We start from the raw sequence: 20,427 nt of genomic DNA on the forward strand, positions 1-20,427 counted from the left end.
TTTATTTTCACGCATAAATATGTTCATCAATATTTGCACAGAAACATTCGAACATGTGTGTCTTTTAATGATGATAATGGCGTTACAGACTACAGCAGGCGTTCTCTGCACCGACCTCAAACAGGTTGGCGCAAAAATTAAAAGAAAAACTTTTAAAGTGAGAAGCTGTCATGTGACCCCCCCCCCCCCCGCACACACACACACACACACACACACACACACACTTACAATATCTCCACTTCAGATTAACTTATAATTTCTACCTCTCAGACTCCCCCTGTCACCCGTGATGTGGACCTACATTGTACATCAAACTTCACATAAATTCTGCTGATCATTTTATACGGCAACAAAACTTTCTTTAAAATAATTGCATTGAGGTATATCATTCCATTATATGAGATTAATTAAGCATCATGTTCAGGGATGAAGGAAGCATTCATTATAGTTGAACATCGAGTATTTAAAAAGAGGTAGTAGGCTCGCCTAGTACCTCCTTGGCATTAATAAACTCGTGGTATTGAAACGTTAACACGCACGTTAAGCACCCTTTTCTGCCGGTATCTATAGTTACTTTCCCACCCCCCCCCCCCCCCGTCCTCCTTTATTTAAAAGCAATTTAAGAGCTTGCAAGTAAAATCACATAGTCCGGAGGGGAATACGCAAAACGAAATGACCTTTTCCCCCCTTTTCCTACCAGTAAGGCAGATTTGGCCAATTACATGTATATCCAGTAATACCACCTCAATTGAAAGGGGTGTGATTATGATGATGTTCAAGTGGCATCTGTACACGGTTTATTAGTGGTTAGGATCTCGCTATACTGCATTAGCATTTACGGGAATTTACTGAGCGTGAAGTTATCAATAATACTTCTCAATTCCCGAGAGTGGTGCTGCTCCGCGCAACAAGCAGTGAAGGAAAGATTCAACGTTCGTGACTCCCTTATAAAATTAGCAGAAAATGAATTGTGATGCAAAATTTCCAAGCGTGTGTCTACGTTATTATATTAACAGAACATTGGGTAAGATAATGCAAACATGAGCACAGACCCGTACACAACCTCATTTTCAAAATCAAAAGACGCACCAAACACTTATAATATATTTCGCTACACTGTAAAAACATCGGTGTTAGATTTAACACCACGGGTGTTAAATCTAACACCGATCAAACTTCAATAAAGGACCACACCCACAGGTGTTGAAAATGCACTGTGATGGTGTTGAAAAGTGCTCACCTGACAATTCGTGGTGTTAATTTGACACTGTATCTGGTGTTATTTTGACACTGTACTGGTGTTAATTCAAAAATGACACCACATGGTGTTGATTTGATATTTGTTGGTGTTAATATCAATGGTTTAACACCCGTCCAGCTTCAATAAGAGACCACACCAGCTGGTGTTACTGTGGTGTAAATTTATTTTCACATTTTTTCAAAAATCTAGTATTTTAATGTAAAATTCTTGATCGTCTTGTTTAAATTAAAAATCAACAAGAAGTGCAGTTACTAAGAAACTCTTCAAAAACAGTTTAAAATTTGGAAATGACACCCGGAGGTGTTAATTTAACACCAGAAATGAGCACCGAAAATTTAACACCAGCTCGGTGTTCACTATTTAACACCGGACTTTTTGCAGTGTACCATTCTTACTCCAATATAGTTCTTCTGGATTGGTGCATACAACCAAGTTTGTCAATATGTAATTTACTGTATATCTGCCTGAGTATTATGACGCAATAAAGTAGCCACTTCATAACGATGTCCTTGACCACTGATTAATTATCATTGTACTGCAATGTCCCAATGCTGCTTCATTTTTAAAGAGAGAGTGAGAAAGAGACAGAAAGAAAAAGAAAAAACAGGGGGAAAGCGAGGAAAGCGGCGATCATTTTGTATGAATTATACGTTTCGCACAATAGCAGCAATTACGCCACTAATTTGGGACGAGGTGTAGTTTTTCAGTCATCCCTTTGTTGTTAAATCAGTTGAACATATTAATATCAGGCCTGACTAATTTGCCTTCGTTGTTGCAATGAGTCATGTGAAACGCCATCCCGAATGGAGCAATGTGATATGTAATGTTTCATTAATCTCAGGAGAACTCGAGCCCATTACACCGCATTACGCAATTACAAGGCATTCTGCAAAAGTACACGGCAAAGCTTGCGTCATTCAAACAAACAACAGAGCATGATACTAAGCAATAATGATCTCTGTAATCGTTTGTCTCATTTTTATCGAACTTAGGAAGGGGAAAAATTGAACACAGCTACATACTGTTGAGACTTAAAACTTTGTGCGATATAAACTTTGCGCTATAAAGTAGCAGAAAATGAGCATGAGAATCCCCCGAGATGATGAGCTATAGGAATTCAGACGAGATAAGCGTAAGAAAGGGATCAGCGTTTATGTAGATCAATTTAATTTATACTTCCTTGCTAAAAAAAAATGGAAAAATTGTGTACATGTATGGCTCTAAAACATGAAATATTTGTCTTTCTCCCCCGCTTTACGTGGCAGTCCTCTACAAGCTTGGCAAACATCCATGAGCGAGGATGCGGTCTACTTTGAATTCTAAATCTTCGCGCTGATTGGTTAAAACCTTGACAAGCCACTCATTGGATCGTACGCTTGAGACCCAGACGCTCACTGAAAGTTGAAAGTCCTTTCTCCGTCATTGGTAATGAATAATGACAAACACACATTTTGCCATCTCGCCTAATCTAGATCGCTTCTGCAGGAGTCTATAGGAATCTCTCATGGATAGGTAGGTCATTATACCATAGTGTGACAATAAAATGTCTCTGTAATCGGTGGTCGCTTGTTTGTCTAATTATTGTTCCATTTACAATGGCAGCATAACTGATCGTCTGGCGAGCAGTCAACTATTTACCCACAGTTCGTTTCGTGGCATCTTACGATTTCTCATCCCAGCCACGTTGAACTACACGCGCAAATTTTGGAGAAGCATACAAAAAATGACTCATAACGGTGTGATCTATAAAAATGCAGAGGGAAATCGACGAGAATTGGCCATAACCATATGCTAAAGCCTCCAAATGTCACATAAAGGACATCCTCGATACTCCTGAAGAATATTATAATAATGCCTTTGTCTGTATAAACCTGACTGTAACACACACACACACACACACACACACACACACACAAAGAAAAGAGAAACAAAACAACGCCACTTATTGGCTTCGACTTTGTGGGCGAATCGTTCGCGAATGTCACGGTTCTCTCAGGAATGTCCGCTGCCATGTTTACTTTGATCTATTGCAGGGAGTGAAGTGGTTCGCATACGAACGTCAAGGCCGATCTCACTCGGCGAGACCTTCCGGTACGATCAAGCCCGAATCCCAATAGGGCGGCATGCATGCACTCACACACCCATAGACTCGACAAACATTTCTCGATCTCACGTAGATCGCATTTGAGTTATACCCACAGCTACGCATTTCGTGCAATACTCAATTTGTCTGACAGATGAGAATGAAAAGATTAGAAATCTCTTTTGTTCAGGGAATCTAGAAATAGAGAAAACACATAGGCGGAATAGTCAGCCGCGCACAGCTAAGTGTTTCGCATCACATTTTTGTGTGCGTTTATACGCAAGTAAATATCATACATGCTTATCACTTATTCTATTGTACGTGTATGCCGTATGTATCTCGCCCCGCCCCCCCCCCCCCCCAAAAAAAGTCAATGGGACTTTCTGCAATGATAATTTTAAAAGAAGTAATCAATCGAAATGCAATTTGAAGGTATCAAACTATAACTTATATTCAACAACTTTAAAAAAAAAAAACCCATCCGATTTGCTTTAGCGCTCACGGAGAAATGGGGATCCTTGTCGAACAGGTCAAGAATCCCTTCCCTCCAAGTTTAGTCGATTGTGTTATCGATGCCAAGGGCATCCAAGTGATGCTAAACTTTGAAGAAACAGATCCATGACATGATTTACAATGATCCACATTTCTCTGTGACCACTTAACTAAATCAAATGGGGCTTTCTTCAAGAAGGTTATACTTTATTACCCTGAAATGGCATTAAGATTGATTTTTTTTTCTTTTTTTTTTGGGGGGGGGGGTACATATACTGCAATTGACATAAATTTTATTCCATCATTCAAACAATATTGAAACAAAATGCAAAGCATAATTACACTACTATAGTTTTATCATGTTTAAGAATACATAATGATAAGATTCATGATAAACTTTCCAATTTTGTATCACTATATATTACCACCATTATTACCACAAGGTCTTTCCGAAACGTGGAAGTGGTTTGATATTACAGTATCATTGGACACCCAGGAATCATACAGGCCACAAGCCATACAGCCCATGAGTCATACAGCTCATGAGTTTTTACAGTCCATGAGTCATACAGTCCATGAGTCCGACACTAGGCTAAACAAGGCCCACGAGTTCGACACTATCAAAGCAAACAATTACGCCCACAAGACCGACACATTAAGGCCCGCGATGTAATGCCGAAGTAGTGGTCGCTTTTACCTATCTCTATACATGTAGTTTTAAACTCGTCGGCCTTGTTTACTTACACATTATTTTTGTAGTGTCGAACTCATGGGCTATAATGACTCGCGGGCTCTATGACTCATGGACCCTTTTTTTTTGCCAACGTCGAACTCGTGGGTCGTATGACTCGTGGGTGTCGATCTCATGGAATGATCCTTTATCATTCGCCCTCCCTTCATGACTACACTGTAATTTTCATGCACAATGGTATGATGAAAAAAAACAACACCTGGAAATAAGTAGATCTGCGAAAAGATACGAACATTGTCTAAAAAAACCCCTCTCTGATGAGGTTCATGGTGAACTAATCAAGAAATTGGCTTGAATATTTCATTGGAGGGACGTGGTCCACTAAGCCCGCTGCGGACTGGCATGCATAACGCGGGTCTACGATATTTAAAATCTCAACCCTCCACCCAACACAGCGTGAAATTCCGGCTGGGGGTAACCTTGGTGATGATAACGTGACGTCTCCATAGTCACCTGGTGTGGTAAGGTCACGTGTACTGACAACTTGGAAGAGTATTGCATAGAGGACCCCACAGCCTACCAGGTGATCATCTCTTCGCTTTGTGATATGGCGATGATAATGTCTTCATCGCAAACCGATATTATAAAGTAGATAAATGAATGAATGAAAACGGTTGATTAAATCAATTAAAAGTGAAATTACAAGAAAATAAACTAGATAAACATATAAACATACATATATATATGTATATATATGATATGCTATATATATATATACGTTTGTATTCTACTCTAAAAGCGTATGTGTGTGTCTGTGTACAAAAGCAGAATTTTCATAACTTCGAACTGTATGGGAGAGCTGGTTAACTTGTTTCTTTCCATTCTTTTATAGCTAGCATGATACATTGATAGAGATGGATGGCCATTCACAGAGAAAGAAAGAGAGAAAGAGAGAGAGAGAGAGAGACGTTGAAATCATTTCCATCTCAACTTTGTCACGTAACCAAAGATGTTGGACACTCACAAGGTGCTATTTCTGAATGTCTATTTGTGTTATGTCGCACTAACCCTCTTTCCAGCAAGCCCCATCAATATTCTACCAACACGGGGAGATGATTAACGATGCAAGACAGGCATTAGCACTTAAGCATTGCGCGGAAACATGTAAGCAGCGATGTTACTGGAAAGTTTAAACGGCTAAAATCCCTGAAAACAATCAGGGGTGCGAGTTTCATCAAGGTATAGATGTACCGCAAATAGTACACAGCCATATACTCTGGAACTCGCCGTGCGGGAGAATATCGTATTAGAAGGGCCCAGCGGGGAGACAGCTGGGAGTTTCATTAACGGTCTAGGGTTCATGATCATATTCCCTGGATGCCGGATATTGGTCTTCCTTGCAACACTTTAAAAACAAATAGAATAGTGAAAATTCTCGCGTGATGGAACATCTGTGATCCAAATCATGTACATTGTACAAAGTCACGTGGGTGTGATTTATCAATGAATGAAATGTACATCATTCATTCCACATACATAATGAATGCAGAAGATCGATCCTGGTGAGAGTCTGTGAAGATCGACCGAAAATCAAATTACCTCTTAATTATTCATCAAACTGGTGATGAATGGGCTTTCTACTAAAATGACCCGGTAAATGTCCGTCAGTATATTTCCGCATTTACGCAATGAGTTAAAGTGTACGGAGAGTTTCCCTTTCGCCCCATGACCTGCTGGCTTTGCGATGTTTTCTCTCTTTTTTCATACAGCTTACACGTTCTCAGAATTACGTAAGAATATTTTATTCTTTGATTCTAAGCTGCAAATTGTGGTACTATATAGCTCTCTCCATGGTTCCGAAACACACGAAAATTGCAGCCTTGTAACTATGTCAAAAATTCAAAGAAATGACACAAAGAGACCAGGAACGGATTAAAAGAGACAACAGGGTGGAACGAAAACGAAACACCGGATATGCAAGCAAACATTCCACAAATTGTGCCCCCAAGGTCCAAGCAATATTTTAGCTTTTGTCATTAGGATCCGCATAACAATGCTTCGTGCTGGTAGCTATGATCTGTAGTAAAGTATTACGGTACAACAAAAGAATTTCTTTAACCATGCTACATAAATCCTTTCTATGCCAGGGAATTTGGACACTATGTTAACGTTGTTGGGTTTTCTGTGTCAGTCTACAATTGGGTTAAGGGGTGAACACAAAGGGTTAAGTGACTTGTATATCATTCTCCTTCACTATGTCCTTCGTGCTATATCTTATTATGTAACTTTCGACATCCGCAGTGAATAGGTGGAGAGTTATTGTCAACACTGTACCAAAATACAGCAGCAAGGGAAAATAACTGATTGATATTGTTGGGTGTCGTTAAGAACACAGATTTTCTAATGGGACCACATACAGCTGGCATAGTCCTATTTTACAAAAAAAAATCCAGCTAGAAGTTAAATAGTGCTATATGGAGCTATTAGCCACTTTTACTAGTGCTAGCTGTGCACTCCTCGCAAGAATATCTTTACTGCACAATTGCCTCCCAGCGTATAATCCGAGATTCCGAGGTACGCATGCATCCGCAATTGAGTGATCTTGCTCTATAATCATGCCAAAATAATCTTGACAAACTTGCAAAGTTCTCCGTCTCCGTTCCTCTCCTGAGATCCAAGCACTTTGCTGACAATGAAGTCAAAATGTTCACTGTGAAAACTTCCATCACTGCTCAATGTTATGACTTTATTATGACACACACACAGAAAAACATGCATATACACAAAAAACTGTCAAAATATGATAATGATAATTGCGAAACCAGAAGTTAATCTTATTAACACAAAGCAGTAAAGTTCATAAATACGTACAGTAGGTGGTGGCGTTGTGACGATGAATCAAAAATTGGTCTAGGATGGACCTAGATTTTTACCACGTGATCCAGCAATGTCAAAAACCGCACTCTTGAGATTTCGTCGTTTGTTGACGGATTTTATGACAACTAACACATCATCCCGACGCTAGAACCTCTGGCATGTCAGCGTATCGGGGAAGTGTGGCGTCATGTCAACTTATAGCCTAACAAAAGACAGTCATCTATCCTCAAGTGTTTAGTCGTAACCTCTTATGTTTGGAGCGTCCCACATGTCACGATTGAGGCATACGCTCCATGCAGTACGTAAACTTACCAGTGGGTAGGGCTTATATAAAACGAGACAAAACAAGACAATCTGAAGATTGCTTTTGAGACTTTGTTTGCTCCCACATTGCTGGAAGAAACTCAAGATGCTTAAATAATTGCAGATACTGCAAGTATTAACGCTAACCATTATTGTCTGAGCGTGTAATAATGCACTCAGTGTAGGTCATAGTTACCGTGTGTATATTATAAGTCATGTACATAAAATATGAAACCATGATAGTTAATTTCGATACATTTTTTATGTATTATATATATTTCACATTATGTATATTGTTATGTCATACACATGCCCGTGAGAAATGGGGGAGGGAGGGATGAATGCATACACGAGACATACCAGTCGTTATTTCTAGCTCGTGCATGTGCAGTCGAAAATCATAAAGAAGATAATAAACGAGAGATATCTATACAGGTCTCAATCAACTTTGTGTTTTCGTTTAATTTGCCGCTCTGCAATTCCAAGTCCCTCTTCGACTGTCATGTATGACCTCGACTTAGCTTGTTGGTATCACCATGTCTGTTAAAATGCTAATTCGACTGCATCAATGTCTTCTTCATTACGTGGTTGCGAGTGTGTCCGTTTCCTGCCACACGGAAAGAAAAAAAATGTGCGTACAGATTACGACAAATTAGATTCGATATATACACAACTCCAATGTTCAGTCAGAAAACGTGTGAGTCAAAAAAAAAAAGAAGAAGCTTTGGTGGGAAGGGGAAAAAAATGATCATAACACGATCTTGAATAATACATGCACTGAATTACCAATTCGTAATTCCACCACGCTCTTCACGGCACTGCTCAACCGTGTCTACCACAACAGCCGTAAATAAAGTGGAAGCTTCTATTTTGACACCAGACGACATTGGCCATGATGGCATGAATGCAAAGGGTCATCCCTATATGCGATGAATCGACTGGAAATGAGTTGCAAGAAAAATAACGCAACCCATCATCCTCCTTCACTGACGATGATAACAGAGAAAACGAACAAACATGGAGGCTTATTAATGCTCTGCTAAAATTCAGCGAATGACATTCAATTTACATCATGATAAATGACTTGTGAAGAAATATTGGAATTTAGAAGGAAGAAAAATCCACCAAGATATCAGAAATCCCACTTATCATTGCAGATGAAAGTGTTGTGTTTTAATGCATAATGAATTGTGGATCAATCATATAGAAACAGACAGAATCCAACAAACTCCAATGTGATAAAAACCCACGAAAATATCTTGTTTTCATCAGTTTCTTTCTAAAAAAAATATACAAACAGATGACGGGAACATCGATTTGAAAGAGAACAGGCTTAATACTTTCAGAAAAAGTAGCTAATTTGTTGCTTTATTCCGCGACTAATGTATATCCCCAAAGGTGTAAAGATGAATGATGTCTGTCTTCTCAAAGTGACAGTGTTTAATTCATTATCTACATGCCAATTCATTCCATTTTACATTGTGCTTACTTTGATATCTATCACAGTTTTTTGGGTGTTTTTTTTTTTTTTGTCTGTCACTGTAACCATTCCATATGTTACAGATTAGGGATTACACGCATCCCACAGCATTAAGACTATAATGTAGATTTCTTGGGTATCCTGCACATCCACTGCTAGTTTGAATGTACAGAACAATAAAGAGAAAAGAAAATGGACAATGGTACCGAACTGTGCAATATTTCAACATTCATCTTCTTTATCTTCTTTTATACAAACAAGAAAAATCATAGCAGTGGTGTAAAGGGCTTGAATGTTGGATATTTTTCACATGATTTTTGATAGTGTTTCAATGAATAGATTAGTTAGGTAATTGTGATAATTCAAAGGAAACTGCGTTTGCGGATTGTCATCATGCAATGATCATTACGCGCGATATTTGATTTAAATGCGTGTGATCGATCGCATTCTTTACACAATTCGATAAAATAATGTTGTATTTTGTATGTTGAAATTTAAATAAAAATAAAGGATTGATACTTTTTGAACAAACAAACAGTCAGCAGATTATTTTCTTCTAAACCACGATAAAGTCGTCGCCACCATGAAATGTCGTGAACTACCCATGTACTTGCGTTAACTGGCGTCTAAACCCATCATTCTTGTCAGCTATGTATGCAAACAAAAGACTATTTTAAGATGGTGGTCCAAGGTTAACCTGAATGGAGCTACAACACAGCTTGTTTTGTTACTCCATGGTTTAAATGCATTAATTACCTTTTTTACTTCTTTTTTACTTCTAAAATGTGAGTTTCATCCGACGTAAAAATGTTTGTAAGTATGATCAATGTTAAGTACAAATATACAAAATGTGAACAATAGTTATGATAAAATTGTTTCTAGAATAAGCCGTCTACAGTTACGGCTTATTGAGAAAAATAGTGATATTCCCTTATATTTTAGGCTTTACTACAAAGATTTTATATTGTAGGATGTTTTGTGATACAATTAAGTGACCTACACATATGCATGTATATGATATCTTGAACATTTCTAAATCATTACTCCCAAATGTTAACAGTACCTTTAACAGATTATGACTCCCAAAGCTGTGACTGGTCACAGGGTCAAATAAGGGTCATGACGGTCAGAGGACTGACACACATTAGGCCAGTATATGAAATGCAAGAAAGAAAAGTACCGCTTTTCGTGTAGACGACCAAATAAACTCTAAAGCATTAAACGAAGGTACCTCGAAATGCACTTTGTGATTAATTCTGTAAGTGAAGAAAGCGAAGAGCGTTAAGGATATATCTTGGTATATAGATAGGATAAGTAAAAAAATCCGTAAATAAATGGCCGAAGGATCTGCGTTTATTTATCATGACAACAGATGCCACATCATGCCATATACTCCGCTTGAACCCCGTAACCCGAACTGGGATGGTCATATTCCACGCCAAAAAGTGTTTATAAAACTAAATGCCCATTACGAGTGACCTGCAGAGTGATCTTGACAATTTAGCTCAATTAACCTAACTAATCCAAACGAGCTCGATTCAATCGTGCACTATTCCAGGTAAGTCATCGTCACAGTAAGCATGGTAAGCGTCATGTCTATTGTATCTTTCCAGAGCCTTCACAGGTAAATCAAAACGCACAGAGACACATTACTTGGTCCAAGTTGGTTGGTTAGATAAACTACATGTATACGAGATTTTCCCAGGTAACTTCAGTTCCGATGTAGTAAATAGCAGTTCCGTTGTAGTAAATAGCAAAAATACCGTTGGAAATGGGCGTACCAGCAACACGATCCATAACCGGAAATACCGGCCGGCTATTCAAAACGGATGCTTCATTTATAGTTAATCGGTGTCGATCTGATTTATTGGAGAGATTTTCAATTTATTTGTAATTCTATATACTTCATGTGGAAAAGCGGCTTAAAAGAAAGCTATGCTGGTTAAATGATTTTCACCATAAGAGGAAAACGTGAAGAATTAATCAGAAGGTATGGCTCGTATCATGTGGTACAGTATCTTCAATTTAAATGACAGACATTCCATGTTTAATGTACATGTATAGTGACTGTAGGCTTATCTGTAGGCAGCCAGTGCATGAATTACCTACTGTATTTAAGTATGGAAAGAGTGTACAGTTGTACAGTTGTTTGTGTCTGTGAATACCATGCGTGTGATATTTCTTTGCTTGAATGAATAATAGACTGTATTGCATTGTTTGTACACGCCCGAATTATGTGATCATTCTCCACCCAAAGTAACGCGACACGGCTGGCAGGGTTTCAATGATCCCTTCGCCTACGTCACCTCGCAAGGGTACTGTTATGTATTGACCCTCTAATTGATACAGAATCATTTTGTTAAATAGATACAAATCAGAATGGAGGTGAGTTCACTGTCTTCAGTGCTGATTTATTTTGTAAAAGCCAAGTGTCTTTTGCCGCAAGTTACTTCAGGTCCCACAGGATTTCACCTCGTATATAACCAAAGAAAGACTGACGCGAACAGTCAATGTTACGGTCCAGGTCCTGAGACCCCATATGATTTTTTTTTTAAACAATTTTTGGAGAAAAAAAAAATCTCTTTATGTTGTAATGCATAAGGCACCATGAAAACAAAGGAATTTTGTGGCGAAACGATACTTCACAACAGGTGTTTCGGATTCCATTTGGTTGGTATAAAACATTATACGACTCAAAGGTTGCCATGTAAAACACCTGTGCGATTTATTTGTCGCATTTTTCCTATTGTATTTGTTTATAGTATCAAATGAGTCACATGTGCATTAAAACCCAAACTAATATACAGACACAGGACAAGATTCTCCTAGATTTTTTTTTTTTTTTTTTTTTTTTTTTTTGGAGTTGCGACGATTGTGTTGTTGTTTCTTTGATATTTTCATTCACACACGTTTCCATTCGCCCTGGGCCAGATAATACGACGACTTTGTCGACCTGGTGCTTGACCTTGCGTATCCAATAGGACATTCTTCCATCTCATTGTACTCACGGTTACGCCCACAAAAGACATTCAAAACCAGGGTTCTGTCAATGACATATCTCTTGTCAACCACAGGTAAAACACTGATAACATTGATAAAAGACAATGGAATGCACCTTTCTCTAGACTGAACATAACTTGCATGTTTACCTAAAATGTCCTTTCCTAATAGACTGGTTCTGTATAATGTATTCAGATTCCATGCATGCCTTTTTTTGTTGTTTGGTTTGTTCGCAAAAGTTGCCCTTAACAACCCTTGGTAACAAGCACAAAGCTTGCCGGAGGCTTGTTCTGCCTATAGCGGGACAACTGAACAAATTATTGCCATGAATCTAATGGGAGGGAGGTGGATGAAAGACTTTATTAAGAGGCTGTAAAGATGAAAAGAAACATCAATAAATTGTGATAAATTACAGAAAAGGTCTATTGTATGTGTAACATGAAAACATGCAGGCTAGGTTCAGTCTATGGAAAGGTGCATTCTGTTGTCTGTTATTAATCATATTTGTACTTTAGTAGTGATCACGTGATTTTTTGGTTGTTGTGTTTTTTCCGAAGTAATATGAAGGGAAAAAAGTTGTGGAATACATGGCATAAATGACATTCATCAGAATGTCATGAATAAATACAAGTCAACAGACATTTTGCATTCCGTATAAGTCCCATGAAGAGAAGGTCGTTGAAGTTCCATTGCATGCCATATTTAAAATGACTTTTGATATAAACAGAGCAAAATAAGATTAACAGAATGGTAAAAAGAATGAAATGTCATCAAGATCGGACTAGCAACAAGATTTGAGAAGAAAATATTAAACCTCTGCATTTCTATTCACGGACTACTGATGTTGTTCGCAAACATTATCATGCCAAATGTTTCACTTTGGAAATAATGTCATCAACTTACACCTTTCCCATTGATTTGCGCAAGCAAACAAAGTCAAATGTTTGTTTTGTTGTTGTTATTTTGTTGATAATGTAGCCTCTACAACTCTTTTCCTTCAAGAAATGTTTTTAAAAGTCTTACTATTTGGTTATTTTCCCACAATTTTGACGCGAGAAAAAGATAACATATCATTTTTTCATTTTGTCAGCGTATCATTGAAAACAAGTGAAACTCTACAGAAAAAAAAATATGGGCTATCCAGCCATCTTCTCAGATGGAAAATGAACAAATAAATAAACAAGTGAAAATCCATAACTATTTGTAAAAGTTACATTTCGCTACAATATGTATACTGGTCCTCGTGTTGAGTTTCCTAAGACTTCTATCTCTGACTGGTTTTCCCCCCTCATGACACTTTAACCTCCGGCATTGTCACTTTGGACACTTTTAGCTCAGCCATGTTGACAGCTGGGATTAAACCTGGCACCATGCATGTACGAAAGCCAACATGAACATCAAGTAAAATTGCTTATTTCATTCCTTCGGTATTAACTTTTAAAGAAAATTGAAATTAAAAATGTCGAAAAACTAATGCAATCCATTCAAGAAGTGTTCGGAGAAGGCATATCAAGGTCTCTGTATGAAGTAATAACTGAAATCATATACGATATTGCAAATGATACAAATAAGTTTATCCGTCCTTTCCTACACAGGCCTTGCATTCAAAACTGGGTATCGCTCTAATTGCTCTTTCTTTTTTCTTTTCAAATGAAATATTTCATGTTGTTCTTTGCCTTTGAAAATATTCACGATAACTCGTGCTTTGGAAATTGTTGTTTATAGCTATGTAGCTCTTTCCTATTAATTGACAACGACGTCACAAACATTTGACTATGATACAAATCGTCTCATCTTAAACAACAAAATTAATTTGCAGTAATTTCTGTTTTAAGAAAGAGTGGTAACTTCCACGACGTTTTTGCAAAATAAATCACTTTGAACTAAAGACTAACCAAATTTGCTGTGGAAACGATATAATCAAACAATATCGTGTAGTTATAACCCAAGAATAGGAAGTTAAAGAAAGAGAAAGGGTGTACATGCAGCTATTGACTGCGATAGGCAAAACTAACCCGAAGATGTTTTTCAAGAGCACATTCAAGTGACAAGTAGGCCTATATATACAAATTGTATGTCTAATGAGAATAAATGCTTTATTTGTTTGCTTTTTCCAGCAGCGTGGGAGTCACCTACTCGCAATCACACTTTTAATCAGTGGCAAAGGGACATACTGGGCCACGTTTTATCACAAGATAAAATCGATTCTAAATTTCCTTACCACACAGGCTGCCATAGACTTACAGTTGAAATCAACTATATAATCAATTTTAACTCTTCATAAAACAGGGCCCTGATCAACCAGCCATGACTTGATAGATTCTGCACGGGAACATTGGGACACATAGTGCGTGAATAAAAAGAGGAAAAGAAAAGAAACCGTGTTTCCCACAGCTGCAACGCGGTGTTTCATACCCCACACAGAACGTAATGATTATTCTCACTCACTCTATCACTCACAGTTACATCAAGTCACAATGAGGTAAAGGCAGTTAAAGAGAAATTTCCATACCATGTTCAAAATTCACCTTGATAAGTCAAATCAGACAAACAGAATGGTATTAAGCTTCATAAAAATCGGACCTGAATTGAGACTTTTACGAAATGCTAAATTTCGGTATTTCTTTCAACGAAATACATGTACTGACACTGATCAGTGGCGGATCCAGAGGGGGCGCAAACTGCACACGCCCCCCCCCCCTTATTTTTCGTTAAAAAGAAAAGAAATAAAAAGAAATGAAATGAAATGAAACCCGGAAGTGGCACCAGAAATATTAGTTGCGTCCCCCCCCCCCCGCCCCCCTTTATAGATTTCCTAGATCCGCCCCTACTAATCACAACCACATACTGCAAAATACGTTCAAACCTGTCTTTGAGGCCACCTGTCCATAGTGACAACCTGCCGTACCGCTAACGACTATGTCTATAACGGACATTTTTTGTCTCCTAGGGTGGCCGTTGTGACAGGTTTGACTCCAACCGACCTTTTTTTTAACAATGCCGTCCACTAACAACTCTCCCACTGCTTTGTGCACATACACAAAAAACAATGAAGAAAATTAAAATCATGTTTGCGCACATTTTTCTTCCTCTTTTTTATGTCACTGCATCACTGATGTAAACATAATAATTATTATCAAACTGTGCAGAAAATCAAAATCTTGTCTTTCTTAACATCGGTTTAATTTCGATAAAACACCCGACATCATTCCATTTCTCTAAAACCATAATCTAATATTTCCCTGCTGCCACCTGTAAATATTTCCCTTGTTTCAACTTTAATCTTTTAGTTTGTTTGAATTGGTGTGTAATGTACTTCAGGGGTGCACACAAACATGGGTATATATTCATACCTTTTTCTCACTCCCATAGACATGTTTTATTGTGTCTGAATAAGTACAATACAGTATAATACAATTTTACCCCTAACGTTTGTACCTCTGACATTTTTAGCTCTGCCATTTTTACATATCCTGGCACCCACGTATAAGTTAACTGACTATTTACATGAAGTGAGATTGCACTTTAATCCTTCAGAATTAGCTACCTTTTCAATTATGAAAAACGAACTCATGAATTTGTAATACACTCACAAAGTGTTCGGAGAGGGCATGCTGCTGTTTAAAGTGTAAATTGATATCTGGAATCCTTTTTAGCAAATGATACTGCATATCATACGATAAAGCTAATAAGAACATTTTCCATAGCTCTCAGGCTTTGCCCTAACAGGTCGGAATCAAACGTTTTTCAAGAGTTCCGTGAATGTGTATGCCTGTGCTGTGTGTGTGTTGTCACTATTTTTTCAGTGAGACTGAGGGCTTTACAAAAAAGTTTGTTATTCTTTGCCTACAACGTGTTCAGGAATAATAATGAAACTAGTGCTTTGATAATGTTTTAATCAGTTTACACCTCTTTTTTAACTGGCATTGACGTCACGTTATGTAACGGTGTCGAGGCAATCAGACATCGATACAAACTTGTCACATCTTCAACAAGAGAATTGATATTTAAGCACTTTTGTCAAAAGAAAGATTGGCAATGTCAACAGATATTTAGCAATTTCTTCATTGCAACTCTCTGTGACATCAATTCGAGCTAAGATTAACCAGGTCTAATATGTAAACGATAATGATATAATGAAAGGATATTATTTATGATAAATTCCTTTCAAGTTAAGGAAGGGTGATATAGACCTAAAAACTACCATGGTCTGCAGGCCTGCATGAATACAAATATCCTGTGGATTTTTTCGTTCAAGTGTGACAAATATGCAAATATCTAGTGACAATGAATGTTTTATATGTTTGCTTCATCACGCTGAGAGCAGTCACGTAATTCACAATCGCAGATAATCAGTGACAAAGGGGAATCTACGCCACAAAATGGTCACCCAGCCGTGACTTGAAGGCTCCTGCACCAAACGACGGGACAAATGGTGCGTGGAAATGTGGAGTTTTCTTTTCGTTTTAATCACAATGCACAGTGACTCATATCGTATTCGCGTATATTTTCCCAATGCATCATGTACATTCATCGCTATGTGCATGTTGGGGACATTCGAATACGACCACCATAGCAAGCTATCTAGTGGTCTCCCAAATGCACGACCACTTTCGATTCGCTAGTTTTGTTGTCTTTAGTTTCAAAACTCAGCCAAAATATTCTCGGTTCCGGAATTAGACCACTATCACTCAAACATTAACGCCACCCGTGCCAATGAGTGATTACTCGGCCTATTTGCATGATTAGGGCCTCACTTTACTTACCGAGTAGTCTAGACTTGTAGTCAGTATTCGGGGATATAAGAAGAATCAGTGTAAAATCAACATCTCTCGCAAACGGGCTATCAGTATCAACTTTGAATGGAATCATCCCTCCCATGAGCAGTGAAAAAAAAAACAGAAAATTTTGCTTTGGCTACTGGTACACTGAACTCCAGATTTCGCCGACAACACAATCTTATTGTATTTTAGTCTTCGTTCTTTGCTTTCTAGCATGCAAATGTTAGTTTTCATTTAATTCACGTAGAGCAAGTGCACGCTCGACACACTGGTAATAACGACAGTTGCGACAAACTGACATAAAAGCATTGAGCCCGAAGAACGCTGCATCTTATACAGACACACCCCCCCCCCCCCCCCCGCTTTAAAAAATAGAGCAATTCATATGAATCGATAGTAAATTAATTATCGCAATTTTCATGCTCGGCACACTTCCGTAGAGTTTCATTAAGAACACAAACACAATCGCTGCTGCTGACTTACCCAGGGAAATGTTTGGCAGAATGTCACGTCTTGCGTTGATTTGATCGATGGCAAACACCATGGCGTACATCCACTGCAGGCCACGTGGGTTGAAGTCCCCGCATTCCCCGTCCTGCGACTGGTGCATATCGAAGAGGCCCCCGAGCACCAAATCGCCGTCCTTGCGGTAACTGTTCGGGACGGCCCCCGCCGCCGCCGAGCCCTCCCCGTCGCCGACGCCGGTCGTGACCGTTTCGAGAAATTCCGTGGTGTTAAGCGGATTAATGGTGGAATAATTCTCTCCTCGCGCGAGATAAAGCAGGGATAACCAGACGATAAGGGCAAGATAAGGCGGGAAGTTCGCTATCTTTAACAGACGGTAGTGGGTGACGTACGGTCCCATGTTGTGCGCCATGGCTACATGTTGTTTGGGCCTATGAGAACGACCAAATAATTCACTCGATCAATACTTGTAGTACTCAGTCATAGCGCTGCAAATTTTACGGAAACTGCTCGCTCTTTGCAGAGTTCCTGGTTATTGATGAATTCAATACACACATCGTTCCTGTCTGCGAGTGTCACCACGCCGTGGGCAAAACTAGGCCTTCTGTCGTCACATAATTCCATTTTGAAGGATGATAAAGTTCTCCGGCTGTATAGATTCACATTCATCTATTCATTCCAAAGATCGGGCTGTATCCAATAGCAATGATTGTAATGATATTCATCATTCCGTCGAACCGGTGTGCATACCAGCAGGTAGGGGTGTCCGATGAGCTTCAATACACTCCCGCTGCTGTACTGGATCGGTCTCGTCTGTGTATAGAATGACAAAACACGGGAAAAAAATAACAAATGAGTGTAGGGATGTGCGCTCACAGCTGCACACACATCTGTGCTATCGAGCGGATAGGCAATTGAGCATGCGCATTCGCACTACGAAATTGCTAAATTTCTGATTGGACGTTGCCGTGAAAGAGTTTGACAAGTTTTCCTCATCTTCGATATGTGTTACTCGTGAGGAGGAGTTTAGGTCGGCGATAAACCTTCTAACAATCCTCATCCCAATTATTACACCGACAATATTTACCAATAGGTTGCCGATTGGGGGTGTTCCTCGTTAAAGTTAGCTGTGCATTGTTTGCGGTGAATGCGTATAAACGTTGCCTCTGTCATGTCTGTTGTGCTCGGTGGAAGACGGGAAAGTTTCAGCTATTGCAATTTCCTTGATAAGAGGTAGTTATCATAGCATTGACACAAATCATAAATCGAAAGTATGTGTTTGTAGGAAATGGTTTAGTAGGATAACAAAAGAGCATGTTTTTATCACCATCTTGCAAAAACACTCCAGAACGAAAACACAGAGAATCTCCATGTTTTCGTTCCGTAGAGATAATTTTCTATCTGGCGTGCCTTGTACAATATTTACTGTTCTTATATCAATAATTGTGACTTCCCGTCCCAACTTTATGTCGCTTCATACATTTGGCATTGTCCCTGAAGACAAGTTAAATGGTGCTTTCAGGAATTAGTAAAAAAAATACAGATATAGATGACGAAGATGATGATGATGATAATTATAATAATAATAATAATAATAATAATAATAATAATAATAATGATAATAATAATAAAAAAAACAATAATAATGATAATAATAGTTATCATTATTAACATCATCATTATTAATATCATCATCATTATTATTATCATTATTATTATCACTATTATTATTATTATTATTATTAATATTATTATTATTATTATGATAATGAAGGGGGTACATATTTAACCTTTCCGATCCTATACACTATATACATCGGATATTTGCGGAACAGGTTTTCGGTGGTAAGACAAAAGTTTATGTCAAGTTGTTGGTTGTTACTGTTGTTGTTTTTTGCGCTTCAGTGAAAACAAAACAACAACTCTCCCTCTCTAAACAAAAGCTTGACAAAACTTGGGAGAGAACTTCTCAGTTTGATGTCTTTGGTGGTTGGGTATTTTGGATATTGACCATTTAAAGCAGTTGACTTCTCTGTTGCCTTCCAGAAAAGAGAAGAGCATGAGAATGAAAGGATACATAATGTTGGAGACAGATATATATATATATATATATATATATATATATATATATATATATCATAGGGATATAGAGAAAGAGAGAGAGAGAGATAGAGAAAGAGACAGAGAGAAATTTATACCATTTCTTTGTGTGTGTGTGTTTGTATAAATCCGCAACACTGACAAGATGTACTTTGCTATTGTTACGTTTACCTACATGAAAAGGTGAAAAGTGTATTCAACTTACAGATACACGTATTATTCCAGTCATGTGTAAATATCCGAACTGTTAAATACAAACAAAATGAAACGAGAGCCACGAAGTCGATTGAATAACATCGAAAAATTGACAATAGATTTCCACTAGATGCCCAATTGACCATACTCCAGTTATCAGATAAGCGATAAAAAGCTTTCGTATCATGTTATACAAGGACACATAAAGGTCTATTGAGTCTCGATAGCGCCACCACTTAATTCTCTGACTTACCAAGGATGCTTCTAAAATGAAGTGATTGTCTCTGTAATGTAATCAGTGATTTTTGTGTGTGTGTGTGTCTTGGACAGTATACAGGCTTCTACTATCGTCTACTATAATCAGCAACGTTGAGTATAAAAGAAAGATAAGGAAAAGGGCAGTGCACAAATTCGTTTTTTCATCTTCATCGTCTCCTTTTACTTCTTCTATACTACTACTTCTTCTCCTTCTTCTTCTTTTCTCCTCCTCCTCCTTTTTTGATCAACTACTTGCACTTAACTGAAAGATAGGAAATACTTGCGCAAATAACACAGTAACTTTTTGACGAAAACAGAAAAAAACCTCCAAAACAAGTGTTTCGGAATATGTGGTGTTACCCAGGAAGTTGCCAGAGTTTCTTCACTAACCTATTCTACCAGTGAGGCCCGCCATTATCTGCCATTATTATTGTCCAAGCA

The 20,427-nt window shown here is 38.2% G+C and overlaps 1 protein-coding gene across 1 annotated transcript in view; it reads right to left on the reverse strand.

Moving 5' to 3' along the window:
- Positions 1-17,845, reverse strand: part of LOC139725662 (extracellular calcium-sensing receptor-like) — a 63,167-nt gene extending 45,322 nt beyond the window's left edge. The window contains exon 1 of the mRNA XM_071636753.1: positions 17,452-17,845. Coding sequence (XP_071492854.1) covers positions 17,452-17,845 — 394 coding nt within the window. The remainder of the gene's footprint in view (positions 1-17,451) is intronic.
- Positions 17,846-20,427: the final 2,582 nt, after the last annotated feature.

Source organism: Diadema antillarum, unplaced genomic scaffold (genome assembly GCF_040938485.1).
Source record: "Diadema antillarum isolate AM-2024a unplaced genomic scaffold, OU_Dant_1.0 seq00000053_RagTag, whole genome shotgun sequence".
Lineage (NCBI taxonomy): Eukaryota > Metazoa > Echinodermata > Echinoidea > Diadematoida > Diadematidae > Diadema > Diadema antillarum.